General features: G+C 39.8%; 1 protein-coding gene across 1 annotated transcript in view; it reads right to left on the minus strand.

Moving 5' to 3' along the window:
- Positions 1-7,037: 7,037 nt before the first annotated feature.
- Positions 7,038-15,794, minus strand: part of DMGDH (dimethylglycine dehydrogenase) — a 63,021-nt gene continuing 54,264 nt past the window's right edge. Inside the window, exons 15-16 of the mRNA XM_037032202.1 lie at positions 13,343-13,477; positions 7,038-7,913 (exon numbers count right to left, since the gene is read on the minus strand). Coding sequence (XP_036888097.1) covers positions 7,698-7,913; positions 13,343-13,477 — 351 coding nt within the window. The 3' untranslated portion in view covers positions 7,038-7,697. The remainder of the gene's footprint in view (positions 7,914-13,342; positions 13,478-15,794) is intronic.

Genomic DNA, 15,794 nt, shown 5'->3' on the forward strand with positions numbered 1-15,794 from the left:
ACATTTATTTATTTTTTAAAGATTTTATTTATTTATCTTTAGAGAGGAAGGGAAGGAGAGAAGGAGAGAAATATCAATGTATGGTTGCCTGTCGTGAGTCCCCTGCTGGGAACTGGCCTGCAACCCAGGCATGTGCCCTGACTGGGAATCGAACCGTGATCCTGTGGTTCGCAGGCCCAAGCTCAGTCCACTGAGCTACACCAGCCAGAGCATTTTCACACTACATTTAGATTTGGGAAACTGATCTGGAGTGGATTTGTTTCTACCATAGCTAAGTGAGGCAGTGGGAAAGGACCTTTTTAAAGGCCTTTAAGATCATATACTGGACCTGCAGATGAGTGTTCTTAAGGTTCCTTCACCCTTCTTCTAGTTGCCAGTAGTCACATGTGTAAGCCATATTCATGCACTACTATCAGTGCTGATCACTGTCACGGCATTAACGATCATCACGGTCCCAGGCATACAGGATGGTACTGCTCCGTAAGAACCATCTTCGGTTTAGTGTTGGTCTGTGTGTGTCAGTGTACGTGTATGTATTAGGAGGAAAGGGTCAGATTTTAAAAAGGAGAAAGATTTCTTTTAGCTCTAATATTCTCCAACTTTCTGAGATTGATAATCTCTATAAAAAACAGCATTAGCCAACTCAAACTGAAGCTTCTTTGACCCCTATATCCTGCCCATTGCTTATCACCTCCTACATCCTTAAAGCCAACAAGGTGAGAGTAGGGAGTGCAGAACAGTAACATTCACATACAAAGATTTTAGCATAGCATTTTTTTTGTGCGTAAGATTGAACAAAAGTGTATGTCAGCCAATAGATTCTCAAAAAGTGAACACAGCATGTACCCACCAAGTCAACAGGTCAAGAAATAGGATGTTGACTTTGCATTTTGTGTCATTTTTTTCTTTCCTTTTCCTTATTTTTAATACAACCTAAGGCTTAGTATTCACACAATATTCATTATATCCAGTTGAATTTCATTCTTGTTTCCTGTATTGAACTTTTTACATTGTGCACCAATTGCTTTTTTTTTTTCAGTGCCTTTTTAAAAAAATTTTATTTATTTACTTATCTTTAGAGGGGAAGGAGAGAGGGAGAGAAACATCAATGTATGGTTGCCTTTCGTGTGTCCCCTGCTAGGAGTTGGCCTGCAGGGAACCTGACTGCAACCTAGGCATGTGCCCTGACTGGGAATTGAACCGCAATAATCTGGTTCGCAGGCCTGTGCTCAATCCACTGAGCTACACCAGCCAGGGCTTGTGCACCAATTTCTTAAGCAGTTCTAAGCCAACTTTTTTCAATCATGATCAAATACCTCCAACCAATGTGAGCACTGCATTAAAAAATAGTCATATTGAATCACCAAGAAGGTAAGAAGCCACTCTTACTTGATAAGATATATTATTTTATTTTTACCAGAGGACAGATTATTATTATTTTATGATTTTTATTTTTAAAAAATTTTGGATTTTTTATTGTATTTCTCCATATGTATATTGTAAAAAGTGAAATGTGTACATAATTTTAAAAAATGTTAATACAGTGAAAAGTCTCAACCCCTACCAGAAATACTAGTGTTAACTCTTCCAGAGAGTTAAATACATTCCATATATAAGTACATTTTAAATATTTAAAATTTTCCTCTTTGAACCTAAATAATAGTACATTGCATGTTATAACACACAATGTTTTTAAGGAATAATAATGTTAAGTAGCCCTTTTAAGTGTATTAGCCCATCCTGTGACCTCCCTCCATCCTAGTAGCCATGTTTGCATCTCTGGACCAGATGCCTTTGGCCAGGGCTGAACTTATATCAGTGTTGTACAACGCTCACTGTCTATTGCTACGTAATCCATTTCATGATCTTCCTCTGCTGTGCTCTGTGTCACAGGTGGGGCCAAACCCTACAAACTGCATGTCCCAGGCCTCTTTACCTATCTGGCTCCAGTTAGGTTCAGCCACTGGGAGGCACTGGGTAGCATCTTTAGCACCGTAGCTGTATCTCCTCTGTGGTTGCAGCTTCCACCGGCAGCTCCTCCGCGTATGGCCCAAGTATCACCTTGGTAGCCTCCTCAGGGTGTCCATCACTCGTTCTCCATGCTAAGTTCCCTCCTTTGTCTATGGGAAAGTTAGTCACATGGAGAGGCACCATGGGGAGAGAAGCTGCCAGTCCCAGCTGTTGCTGTTGTCATCCTTGGTGAGGTGCCATACATGTGCGTGAAGAAGCCAGGTTTTTTTAAAAAATTATATTTTATTGAGTATGCTATTACATCCATCTCGATTTCTCCCCTTTGCCCCCCTGCACCCAGCAGGCCCCATTCCCTCCAGTAAATCCCCCAAACATTGTTCATGTCCATTGGCCTTGCACGTATGTTCTTTGGCTACTCATTTCCTACATTGTACTTTACATCCCCATGGCTATTCTGTAACCAGCCATTTGTACTTCTTACTCCCCTCACCTCTTCACACTGCCTCGCATCTGGCAACCATCAAAATGCTCTCAGTATCCATGATTCTGTCTCTGTTCTTGTCTGCTTAGTTTGTTTTTCAGATTCAATTGTTAATAGATTTGTATTTTTTCCCATTTTATTGTTCATAGTTCTGATCTTCTTTTCCTTAAATAAGTCCCTTTAACATTTTATACAATCAGGGTTTGGTGATGATGAACTACTTCAGTTTTTTCTTGTCTGGGAAGCTCTTTATCTGCCCTTTGATTCTAAATGATAGCTTTGCTGGGTAGAGCAATCTTTGGTCTGTAGGTCTCTGCTTTTCATGACTTTGAGTAATTCTTGCCAATCCCTTCTAGCCTGCAAAGTTATCTTTGTACATATTTGATTAGAGAACATTTTTTAAGCTTTCTATTTCCAAGTCTTCCTAATTTACATAACCAACAGATGTACAAATAATTAGAAAAAAACTTAAACATAACGTTAAGTTTGGCAGAGATCCATAAAAATGTCCTTTAACCACAACTTCCAGAAACTGCAGTACTCTCTTATGTCTTATGTCTCTTATGTCTGTGATTATGACTTTGGGCACAATCACAGTGAGTTTTGAATGTCTCTTAGTTAAAAATTTTCCTCTAAAATATTCTTATCACAAAATGCATCATATTCCTGTCATCTATGCTAAATACTTCTGAAGTTTTTCTTCATCTTCTAAGGTCAGAGAAAATGGGAGAATGATAACAAACATTGATATCATTTAATCTATGGCTTTAAAACAAGTGCCCAATTATTGGTGAAAAAGATGAAGGCATGCAAATACTGCTGTACTGATTTCTCCTTGCAACATAAGACCAGCATCTTTTGTTGTATCTCCTGGCATTCTTTGAAATTTGATTGCTTTTTGTGAATAAATGACCATTTCCCTAGATTTTTTCTAGTTAATTGCCTTGTCCACAATTTCTGCGTGCTGTTCCTTTGATTAGAGTCTGATATAATACTATTTTATGTAAAAAATTTGTCCACTAACTAATAAGTTACTGCAAAGTTACAACTTAGGTAACTATTAAATTACACCACTGATGCCTATGTGAAGCATTTTATTTCCTTAGTTTTTTCTTTGGTTTTTAACACAACTAACAATTAAAAACAGAAATTTGAATTTTAAAGATATTATTCAAAATCAGTAAGATTCATGTATGAATGAAAATTTATACTTACTGAACACAATATTACCTCCAATTTGCTCTGTTTCATAATGTATTATAAATAATAAACATAAATAGAATTTCTAATGATCTCATAGAGTGACAGAATTGAAGAAACTGAACTTCTGCTTCTTTGTATCTAATCACTCTGCTGTCCTTGTTTCCTTCCAACCTACTGTTTAAACGTAGGATAACTGGTTCCCCAGGTTTTGAAGCCCTGGATGTGCCTGAGGAGACTTGAACGATTCCAGCACTAAAGACTCATTTGAAATTGGATGCATGCAGCTGAGTCTGAGTGTTATGGGTCTATGGTGTAACTCGGGGTTCTTTCTTTTTAAGTGTAGTTTGTATATAATATCTTATTAGTTTCAGGTATACAATATAATAATTTGACATTTATATGCCTTAAAACGTAATCACTACACGAAGTCTAATAAACATCTGTTACCATACAAACCTATCACAATATTATCAGGGTTCTTTAAATGAATTTCCATGTAGAATATGTACAATGTTTATGAAGGTAAATAACATAAATGTGCTAATTTGAAAGGGATGGGTAGATGACAAAACATTGACAATTACCAACAACAAAATATTTATACTAGAAAGGTGTTTTGGAGGAGCAGGATTTCAGAGTAGGAAAAAAGGAACTGCAATACTTAATGGTGTCATTAGAGTTCTTGCTATGTGAGTTAATAGAATAAATACTTGCATAAACTGTTGTTAACGGGGTATTTTCTTACTTGCAGCTGGATGCCTTCTGATACCCTTTATAACCTGTCATAATTAGCAAGCTGCTCCTGGATGGTGACACTCTGTGTGCCCTATCTTTAACCCCTCCCCTCCTTCCTGTTCATTTTTCAGTGCAGTCTGGCTTTGCCCCCACTAGCCCCTGAGATAGTTCATGCCAAAGATATCAATGATGCTCTGCTGCTTAACCTAAGGGGCACTTCTCAGCCTTGACATCTTTTATCTGTGACACAGTTTACCAGCCTCTCCTTCTCAAAACGTTCTCGCCCCTTAGCTTTCATGACACCTCCCTAAATAAATATATTGTTTGTTGTTGTTTTGAATGTTTGACCTCTCTACTTTGTAAGCTCCATAAAGACAGGGACCATGTCCCTGTGGTAAGTACTCAATGAACTTATGTAAGCAAATAATACTGTGCTAAGGGAAGTAATTACTCATAGAACTTTAAGTACAGGAAAGGCTTTAGTAGATGAGTCTGTGGGTTGTGCTTGGTTGGTGGCAGAGCCGGGAAAAGCAAGGCATCTGGCATTCAGCCCAGCGACCTCTGGACCACTTTGCCACCTCTGTGCTTCCTGACATGCTAATACTTACAAAATCATACCTGGGTAAAATATAATTAAGTAATGTGTTTCCACTTTATAACCCATAATATAGCATCTATTCTAAAGATTCTCTAATGGCAGAGAGATAAATAAAAGCAGGATGATCATCCTTATTTTTACATGAAGATTCATCAGAAGAGAGTATAATTAACTTTTGTTCTCTGCTTTTTTGAGACCTTGGCTAAAGGTTGCTATTTGTGTAACTGAAATTGTCTTTCTTTCATGGCTACTGTGTTTCCCAATAATGCCAACCTTCCTTTTTGTTTGATTCAAATATGCACAAAATCCTCTTACTAAAATTGCAGAATCTAATCTTTCTGCTAATTAATGTCTCACACAGCTGCCTTTAAAAACTTTTTCTGTCACCTTTCCTATTTGTAGAAAAGGATAAAGACAGATCAGTTAGGATGTGACCATTAGCAACAAAATGCCCGCAGACATTTTGACAATGTGTTGACTGGAAAGTGCTTTTGTAGTTCCAAGGAGCTTTCCAAGCTCTAGAAGAACGTGTCCATCATTCACCATCATATTCTTGGGAACATTTTCCTAAGCAGTAGACACGGCTCCTGCATATCACTAGGGTACTTTCAGGCATGCTGGTTGCTTGCTGTTCACAGCTGACCCTAATCCTGGGCCCGTCCCTTTGAGGCCTCTCTGAGTATATGGTTCACTTTCCAGAAGCTACTGGATTTAGTAGGCTCTTTTGAGTCAACGCTCTCACCCAAGAAGTGGCAAAAGGAGTGGAGAGCTTCAAGAAATGGTCTTTTGCTCTCTCCCTCTCTCTCAGGGCTTCTCTCCTTGTCAGGAGCTCTCCTTGCCCCGAGGTTTCTGCACATCCTTTCATTTCCAGCTTTTAGGACTGGTCAGTTTACTCTCTGATGGGTCATACTTCAAATTACCATGGGAGAAGTCCTGGTGGACTTGGGTCATCTTTCCATAGCCAAGTTGTTTGTAAGTCATTGGTCAGCCTCTGGATTGGCAGATGCCAAAGCTGGTACGGGTGGAAGTGGATGCTGGGGTGACCTACAAGACCTAATAGCACCTAACATACAAAAGAAGGAATGAAGACAACTTCTAAAGGAAAGCAAGACAAACTTTTAAAACATGCTGTGGGTAGGATTTCTTTACATGTTTAATATTCATCTAAACATTCTATTCTTTTATTAATCTTTTAGCACTATATTAACTGTATGGCATGAATTCAATGCTGTATATTGCTTCTTGTTATTATAGCATCAAAAAAAAGAGAGAGAGAAAGAGAAAAGAAAGAACCTGGAAGAGTCTATTATACAGAAGAGGAATCCACAGATAGTAAATAGATATTCTAAGGTTATAGGGCTACAGAAAGGCAGAAAATGAGAACTGGGACCTGTTGATTCCCATCCATAGTCATTAACCTGCACCTAATATCAGAATTAAAATACAGGGTCTGGATAATTTTTGAGAATTAGGAAAGGTTACCAGAAGGATTGCCTCCTTTTCTTACTTAAAAGGACATACCAAAGAGAAACGAATGTCATGTTGAAGTGTTCTAATATATAATTACTCTTATGAAACATTTAAAATACAAACTAGACACTTTTTCAAAACTTGCAAGAAATTATTTGAAAATCTATTTTAATTACAGAATCTCACCATGTTTCACATTCATCTTTTTTAATACCTAGGAGAAGTTCAATAAATGTTTAACAAGCGTATAGTAAATTATAAATGAAAAACTACCTTTTACCAAAAATGTGATTTACTCAGTCAACTAAACCCAAATAGTTTCAAGAAGTACATCAATGAATTATTTCTAAATGGATTTTTTCTTGCTGTACCCAGCACTAAGGGTGATCCTATCGGCTCATAAGCTCTTGTGTGAGCTGTTTTGTCAAGTGCTTTGTGCAGTGATATTCAGAACGGCACAGTGTGATGTCTGCTTGCATTAACCCTTCCCAGAGAGAGGCGTTTGGTATTCAAACTGTGTCTGTGCTGCCACAATCTGTTTCTAGTTCAGCTTCATTTCAGAAGGTTTATAAGTATCGCTTCCTTTGAAAGACTATTTTTTTTTGCAAGTTCCCGTCTAAAACAACCTTCGAAAAGACAATAATAATGTCCCATAAAACTGCTTTCAGGGAGGTCATCAAGAAAACAAATATTTCAGAAAACTGAACAAAATGTTATATATCAACATTAAATTTTACTATTTTCATCAAAGATGTTATTAAAAAATCAAAATTATTTTTCATCAACTAAGAAGATGTTTCTCAATGCAGTGAATCCATTAACAGTATTGCATTTGTTTTTCTGTAAAACATAATTTATTAATTGGTTTTCAGGTAATAAGAATCATATGCATATGTTTCTAAAATTATGTAATGTCTTTAAAAATAAAATGAAATTATATAATGCCCTCTAATTCTATTGCAATAATGATTGTATAATAGCAAACGCCTAAATGTTTTATTGATTGAATTATTTAAGCAACAATGCAGGATACTAAAAGCATTTCCTTCTAACTGCTTCATCTGAAACAATGTAAAACACTAATCCATTATGCTATCTTCCAAAGAAACAAGGAGACAGGTTTTAAGATTCTAAATCTAGATTGTGATGATTTTGAAACAAATCCTTGGTTTTCCCTGTTTCCCTGCAAATCAATTATAATTTTGCACACATAGCTCAGTTGACTGCTGAGGATCTTTTTCAAATTTTGTTCTTTCCACCTTTTTTCTGGAGCCGGTTTCTGGTTGGTTCTGTCAGTACCAAGGGTTCTTGTATGATGGTTGCTGGGTAATGCTTGCCTAATAGTTCAACTTCCACTTGTTGTCCTACCTTGCTTAGCTCTACAGGGACGTATGCAAAAGCCAGACTCTTCCGGATGCTGTAACTGTAGCTTCCAGAGGTCGTGTTGCCAACCACCTGAAAAACAAGACCTGGCCATCCTCAGCATGCTGGCCACAGCGCTGCGCCTCTCCCCTCCAGGTGAGAACATTTAAACTAGACATGCACTTCACAACCTGAAGCGGAAGTTTTATGATAAAGTTTTATGATACGCTGTCTGTGGGTATAACGCCAGGAGGGAAGATTCGGTTTTTTGAAAAAATTGATGAAAATTTACAAATGACAAAAAGTAATTCTCAAAGTATATATGTATATTACTTTGAAACTTTTCATTTTTAAATAACAACATCTAGTTTTTTAATACCTGGCAGCATTTTGCTCATTTCCATGCCAACAGATCTATAGGAGGAAGAATGGAATATTTTCCCTTTGAACTTAAAAGAAATTCTCTTCTATTATCAAACTAGTATGGCAAGAATAAATACATGAGAGAAAAATCTAAAACCCAAATGCAAACCTAGTTAACTGTCCCTGGTAGGGTTGAGAACATGGCCTGCTGAAACAGTACTCAATTAAACTATTTATTGATATACAGTCAATGGGAGGTGAACGTTCTATGTGTGACCTCAAATAGCATTTAGCAATTCCTGGTAATTGCTAGGCACTTAAATAAATGTTAACTTTAACTCTTCCAGCCCTACTCGGTACCTTCTAGAGAATTAGTAGAGGCCTGGTTCCCACACTCTTGAGCTTCCAGCCTCATTGAGGAATTAACATAGAGATACAAGGAAATATAACACTAAGTCAAGAGTGTTGAGCCAACATAATTAAGCCAGGATTTGTTCTACACTTTGAAGGTGGGTGAGATTAGGCAGGTGGAGATGGGACATGAATCTTCCCAGGATGAGTGGACGCATGGGGTTAGGCATGGACAGTCCCACTGAAGGAGAACGAAATAGGATGCTTGGGACAACAAAACAGAGAAAAACACTGAACAAGGACTCAAGCATAGGGGAGGAAAGCAAAAGCTTTATGCTACAAAAAAATTTCAATATGACAAGGCTGATTAGAAGATAAGAGGATTAGTGGAAACCAGATCTAAAGTTCTACAGCAAAGTTTGAAGTAGAAGAAAAAGCAGATTAAAATGCTTTTACATGCATATCAGGTTAAAATATCACATTTAAAAATTTAAAAGGAAGACAACAAAAGCCAAATATGATTTATGGCCCTGCTCCAATCGGCTTCTCCTGGCTACACAATGTCGCACTAGTCCGTGGAGCTTCGTTTGTCGTCCAGCGCACTGGGCTGTTCACAGCTGCTGCCCCGAAACACTCACGGACGTGCATCAGCCTGGTGGCCTTTCAGCTGCCTCAGCAAAGAGCCCACTGGAGCCAACCGTTTTTACAGTATGCCTAGTCTTTTAGATGCTACACTTTTATGAAATTAAATATAGACTCCTATCTCTGGAGACCCAGTTGTTTGAAATCCCAAATCAGATCTCTGTATCACTTCTGAACTTCTAATGGTGAGAACTGGCTGATTTGAAAAAAACAAAAAACCCCACAAATGCATTCATTAGTAAAGGCTTCTCTCTTGCAGATTATTAACTGCCAAAATATTGCTGGGATAACACACATGTTTTAAAATTGCTTTTCTCCTTTAGATCATAGTTAAGTGATATAAGACAGAAATCTGCATCAAGGGGTTGGAGTTTCAATCGTTGCTTTTGAAAGACTCTCTTGGTAACTTTGGTTCCATGTCCCAGTCTGTAAAACAGAGACCTGTTTTTGGAGAGTTGGGGAAGTTAGCCTGACTTGCTTGGGCATCTTAAGAAAACAGGGAGAGGCCCAAGCAAGTCTCTTGGCAAAACACCTAACTCACAGGTCCAAACCCCAGAGCCACCCTTCCAAGGCTGTGAACACCACCTTCTGGGCCGTCCTCTCTCTTAAAATCCCAGCAGTGACTGTCTTACAGTTCTTCCTGCTTTAGTAAGTTGAAGAAGTAGCATATTTTTCGTGAAACCTATTTTTAAAGTATTTATTGAATGCTTTGCTTTCTGCTAGATTACTTTCATTTCTCCTTTAATTTCTCACTAATCTTGGAGTTAGCTGCCCAGAGTATTTTAGAAGTCTGTCCTTTTCTTTCATTCTAGTACTAAGTATCCAGGGAAACATTTTTTCTAGCATAAATTTTATATTGTTTCTACCTTAAAATCTTCCACATTCAATTGATCCATTGCTTGTTTTTGCTCAGTGAATGAATTAAAAAGAACAACCTGCTTAGTAGATGCTCATTCTCATAGTCTTTTTTTTACTTTTATTTTTTTATTGTTGTTCAAGTACAGTTGTCTCCATATATTCTTTGTGAAATCAAACATTGGCTTTTTGTACCAATGTAAAGAAGCCTTGTTTATTTCTAGCCTTTTCTCATTCTTCTCTCATGGGACCTGAAGATGCCCTTAACTGACTTAGAGAAGATAACTTGGTAAACAGCCTTCGAAGGTGGTCACACAATTCAAAGTGGATGATACATTGTTTCGTTGTCCCAGGTGTTTTAGTTTATGAATAATGAAAAAGAACACTTTCTAAATTCTCCAAACTTCCTTTTTTCATAAACTTCTTCAACACTTATTTACCAGCAAAGCTGCTTTTAAAACTCAGGGACACTCCTTCTCATTCCCACCCTTGTGCCTTGATTAAAAAAAAAAAAATAAAGGCCCTGGCTGGCGTAGCTCAGTGGATTGAGCGCTGACCTGCAAACCACATGATCGCGGTTCGATTCCCAGTCATGGCACATGCCTGGGTTGCAGGCCAGTTCCCAGCAGGGGACTCACAAGAGGCAACCATACATTGATATTTCTCTCCTTCCCTTCCCCTGTAAAGATAAATAAATAAAAATCTTAAAAAAAAACAAAAAATAAATCAAAAAAAAGAAACCTTATTTAAAATTACAATCCTTCTCTCCGGCACTGCCCATCTCCCAATTGGACTTTCCTTTTCCTCAGCGTGCTCCTCACTCCCTGACTGCCATTTATTTTATGTATCATGTTCATTGTTGACCCATCTTGCCCCTGGAACCTAAGCTCCATGGGGATGGAGATTCACTGCATCCTATTTTGTTCACTGCAGCATCCCTAGTGCCTGGAATATTTCTGGCACAGAGCAGACACTCGGTAAAAACTTGTTGATTACAAGATTGTACTCGATCTCCAGCAATGGAAACATTTGCGGGAATGGAATGTCAAATACCAAAGGCAGTCCAAGTCCAGACAAAATCAGGAAATAAAAAGCAAAAGCTGTATCACATTATTTTACAGCATAAAGAAGATCAAAGAGGGTTGTCCACATGATAAAATGCTGACCCTATTAAGCACCAAACAGCAGATGAGCTGATTTCAGAAAATTTCACAGCGACAGTATTAATAAAGGATCCTACAAGTAGGCTAAGCTCTCTGCAAGCAGATGGCATGCTGTAGGAAAGATGAACAATACAGCATGTAAACTCAGTGCACAGATAGGGCAAAGGAAAATTCAAAAATGGACTTGGGTATCCAGGGTCCACCCTCCCAGCTTGGAGGCATAATTAACATATAATATTATGTGAATATAAGGTACAGGTATCCAGGCTTTTTACCTTTAACTGGGGTTCGTCATATTTAACATGCTAAGAGTCTGTCAGTTCATCCTAGCTGATGTGGGGTTGCAGACAGAATATTATAGTGTGATCTGTCATTCCATGGCCCAGTAAACAGAAAGGTGGTGGAAGGATGGCGTGCACTATATTATTAAGAATGGGAAAGCCGGGTGAAATACAGTGAAAATGTAAAACAGAAGAAAGATGAGGTGGGAGAAATATAATCACTAGGAAAAATTAATTAGAGCTGGGAAGAACCTTAAACATTATCTTTTATAATGGCTTCATGTTATAGGTGAGAAAACTGAGGCCAAGAGACGCCCATGCCATGAGTTTGTGGCAGAGGTGGTGATCAGCAGAAACTGTGGGCAAATTTGAAACTGGATGAAGAGCCTATTAAGAAAAGAGGGCTAAACCCGAGGTTTAGAATAGAAAGAGGAAGGTGAAACGGTGAGTTAAGAGAAGGAAAGGTTCAAACACAAGAAAAGGACAGCACAGTTATGGGTGAGGTGCTTAAGAAAGTCTGAGATCTGAGAAAAGTATGTTGGCTTCTTATTGTCTAACGGCATCCGTCTGCTAATCACATGTACAAGAACTGTGGGCACATAATTAGTGCTGAAGACAATGCAGTGGGGCGTCTGCAGAGACAGAGAAGAGAGTAAACTGGGGTATTTAGCACGGCTTAGAAGAAAAGATAAGCAGCTCAAAGTCCAATGATACCTGGGTCAGCAATCAGCTCCAACAATCATGAGCTGTGCAATCTCAAGCTACTTCAGCTCTCTGAGCCTCAAAGCCTCATCAGAATGATCAACCTCATTAAAATGAAGATGACCATACATATCTGGAAGGGGTGTGGTAAAATCAGATTAGAGAGTACTAAAAAACATCCAGCACACAGTAGGAGCTCTGTAGAAGTTAGCTCTACGCCTGACCGACCCATGCCGTGGCCCGAATGGCCATTTCTTTAGTAATCCAAAGGCTGGTATTTGATCCCACTGGCTTTATGCACCTCCAGTGCTCTTTTCGTCACTGAAGAAGTGGGGGAAATGGGAACTCATATTAAGTAGGCTGCAGGGCATGAGTAAAAACTGAGGCACGGAGTGTGTGAGTCCCTGGGTTTTGGCCAAGCAGACAGTGTTCCATGTGAACCAACTGTTCAGGAGAAGGACCTGTGCCCACCCCCTGGTCTAAGCTGAGCTGCCCTGCACCTGCTAGACAACCCCAGCCAAAATGCAGCCACACCTTGAGTTGTGCAGCAAATGGGGTGTTACAAGTCGTCATGAAAAAGGGTGGAGATGAAGTCCATCATTAGTCACCTGGTTTCACTGAATACCAGAAGAGAAAACGAAATGCAGCATTGCAAAGTGAGAAGAAGGTAATTCTACTCTTCCTGAGGAACAGAGTGGTTTCTACTTTCCACTTTGCTTCCTAAGGTTCTACCCTTTATTGTCATAGATGTTTTTGTTTGCAAATTTTTTCCTGCTAATGTGCTCCAGTTAGAAGGGTCTTCTGAAAGAAGGTAAGTCAGGAGCCAAATGCATTATAGAATCCATCTCTCCCATTCACAGATATGGAGGTGGTGGGCAAGATGATTTTACTCTCTAAATCATACCTTCCTCATTGTCGAATATCAAGTTCTTGGGTTTATTTTCTTTAATCAAAGCATATGAATTTTATGTTTTCAAAACTGCATAGCATTTTGTTTTCCTTTTAGTTAATTGCTTTCTGTTTCTTGAATGTCAGCCCAGAAATCAAAAGTGTGCCATCCCCAAAAGAGATAAAGAGCAAAACTTCCAAAAGGAGACAGAGACGAGGGGAGTTCCCGTTGCAGAAATGCCCAGCGACCTACAGCCAGGAGGCCCTCAGCACTCACCTTCCCATTGTGCCAAATGCTTTCATTTCCCTCTGGATCAACGTCGTCCGCTGCCAAGGTGAGGCAGACCAGTCTCCGTTTCAGCCCCTCGGCTTTAATCTGTTTCAGTGCTTGCTTTCCTACAAAGTCCGCTGGCTGCGGGAATCCAAGATAATGATGATGAATGAATGCTCGGATGCTGTGACAAGGTTAGAGATGCAAGCATTTAAATTTGTCTTTGCTATTTTCTTGCCAATTACACATTCAATAAAAATAGAGATTGGATCAAACGTCTAGACAAATATTTCTTAGTCCTCAAATGACAACATCAGCCACCTATTTCTGAATAGGTTAGACTTAAGGGTAATAACTTGTGATAACAATTCTACGAGAACTACCTAGGCAGAAAACATAAGGTATTATACTGCAAGGGTGGATTATGAAAGTGACCCTCGTATCTAGTGGTTCTGGGCAGGAATCCTGGCTGGTGGTGAGCAAAGCACTACTCAGTTTCTACCTATAGTAAGCCTTTTACAAAAAGGAAATCCACTTTTTGAAATGTGATGCCAAAAAACGACCCCCAAATACTTGATGTCTTTTTCCTTCTTCAGAATAATGCCCTGGGGAATGTATTAACCTATTGAGTTGCACCCATTAGCTCATTCAGGAAATGTACAGAGGCATTGACCCCGGCCAGTGTGGGGCACCATGCTAGGCCCTGTGTAGGTCATAGCATTAGGCCCAGATGGTTGGATCAAAGAGCTTATCTCCAACATTGCGCATTTTAACCTTCTTTTCCCCCTCCTTCCATGCAGCACAAGACAGATGACATTCCTATTCCTGATACATCCCTCTGGGCACACTCAGGGTTATTCCCAACGCAACACAACTGAGTGTGAGCAAGCGACAGTATCACAGGGATAACCTTGAATCCATTCATATGGGCGAAAAAAGGAGGAATGGAGGAATCATGCAAACTTCAGGGCTTTCACATTTATTAATAACACCTTACAACAAACAGGTGAGTGACAACTCATCAGTGGAGACACTTGGTAAACACAGGAGAGACAATTCTATGCAACCAGAAGGCAAGGTGAGTGTGAGACACTAGTCAGGGGCTGAGAGCAGGAGGGGTTCAGAGGACGGAGCACTGGGGGAAGGCGCCCACGTGCAGGGCGCTCAGGCACTCCTGGGGGGGTGGGGGAGGATGGGCATGGGAGAGGCGCAAATCACACCGCTGTGAGTGAGATCTAGTCAGGGTTACAGTGTGGGAAATTAAATCCTCAGAAACAATTCTCACACGCAGACTCACTACTCTCTAAAAGAAAAGAAAGGGAACAACAACTTTAATTACTGTGTTGGCAAAAAAAAAAAAGAGGAAAAATATGCCAAAAAATGTCTTCTGCTGCCAACATTTAGGACTTTACTGCTTTTCCTGCACAAAAAACATTTTGGATTGGTGCTGTAAGTCCCCTCAACCTCTTGGTTAAGCAGCAAGAGGGGTCCTTCCATATTCTCTGCTGGAAATGCCCAGTTCACACCTTCACTAACTCAGAACTTTCAGGGCAGGTCTACAACAATAGTGATTTATATGGATATTGCGACTTTAAATTGCTGGCCTGTATAGGAAGGTAAAGAAAGTGTCCCTTGGTCTAGGTTAAAGTAATTGCACAACGAAAGTCCAATTCTTCCCCCTTCCCCAGTGTGATCCAGAAGGCAACCAACTGTAAAGCTTTATTATGAAGCCAGATAGAAATTCAAAGAAGTCTAGATTCGATGTTACGTAAGACAGGACTGCTAGGGAAAAACAAAACAAACTCATGGGAAGAGTTTGATTTATCTGAATTCATATGTAGGAAAAATTCATGATAACAAAAGACATAAACCAAAGTCCATTATGGTTAAAACATGGATACGTAAGCACAGAAAGAACCCTCTAACAATCGCAACCTTGTTTTCCTATCTTTCTAAAAGAAGACTTACACTCTGGCTAAACAACGACACGGGGACTCTCTAGAGGGCCCGTCTGGCCGCGGCCTGCGCTGTGCGGAAAAGCACTGGCGGCGGCGCTGAGAGGCCAGTGCGCGTGGCACAGTGCGATCTGCGGCGCGCAGGGAGGGCCAAATAGTTTCTGTGTCTCCTGTTACGAAATCTGAGCCTTGACTCTTAGAGATGCACTAGATCCTGAAGGTTGTGGGTCTTCGTGAGTCCCCATTAAAGAACTTTCTTTCGACTCGACTGTTACCCCCCTGCTGGGTGCCATGTACTGCGTCAGGCAGGAGGTATTTGGAGCTAAACAGAACGAAGTCTCAGCTCCTGCGAAGCTGCTGGGGAGATGCGACCTCTTCGCTCCACCTCAAGACACACCCAGTCTTGACATTCCTACAACTCCTCGAGGTGCTAACACGTCAGAGGAGAGGAGGATAAACTGAGATTGCTGGGATCTGGTGGAACAAGACACGTGACAGCACAG

The sequence above is a fragment of the Sturnira hondurensis genome, unplaced genomic scaffold (assembly GCF_014824575.4).
Source record: "Sturnira hondurensis isolate 20B ecotype Veracruz unplaced genomic scaffold, ASM1482457v3 Scaffold0021354, whole genome shotgun sequence".
NCBI lineage: Eukaryota > Metazoa > Chordata > Mammalia > Chiroptera > Phyllostomidae > Sturnira > Sturnira hondurensis.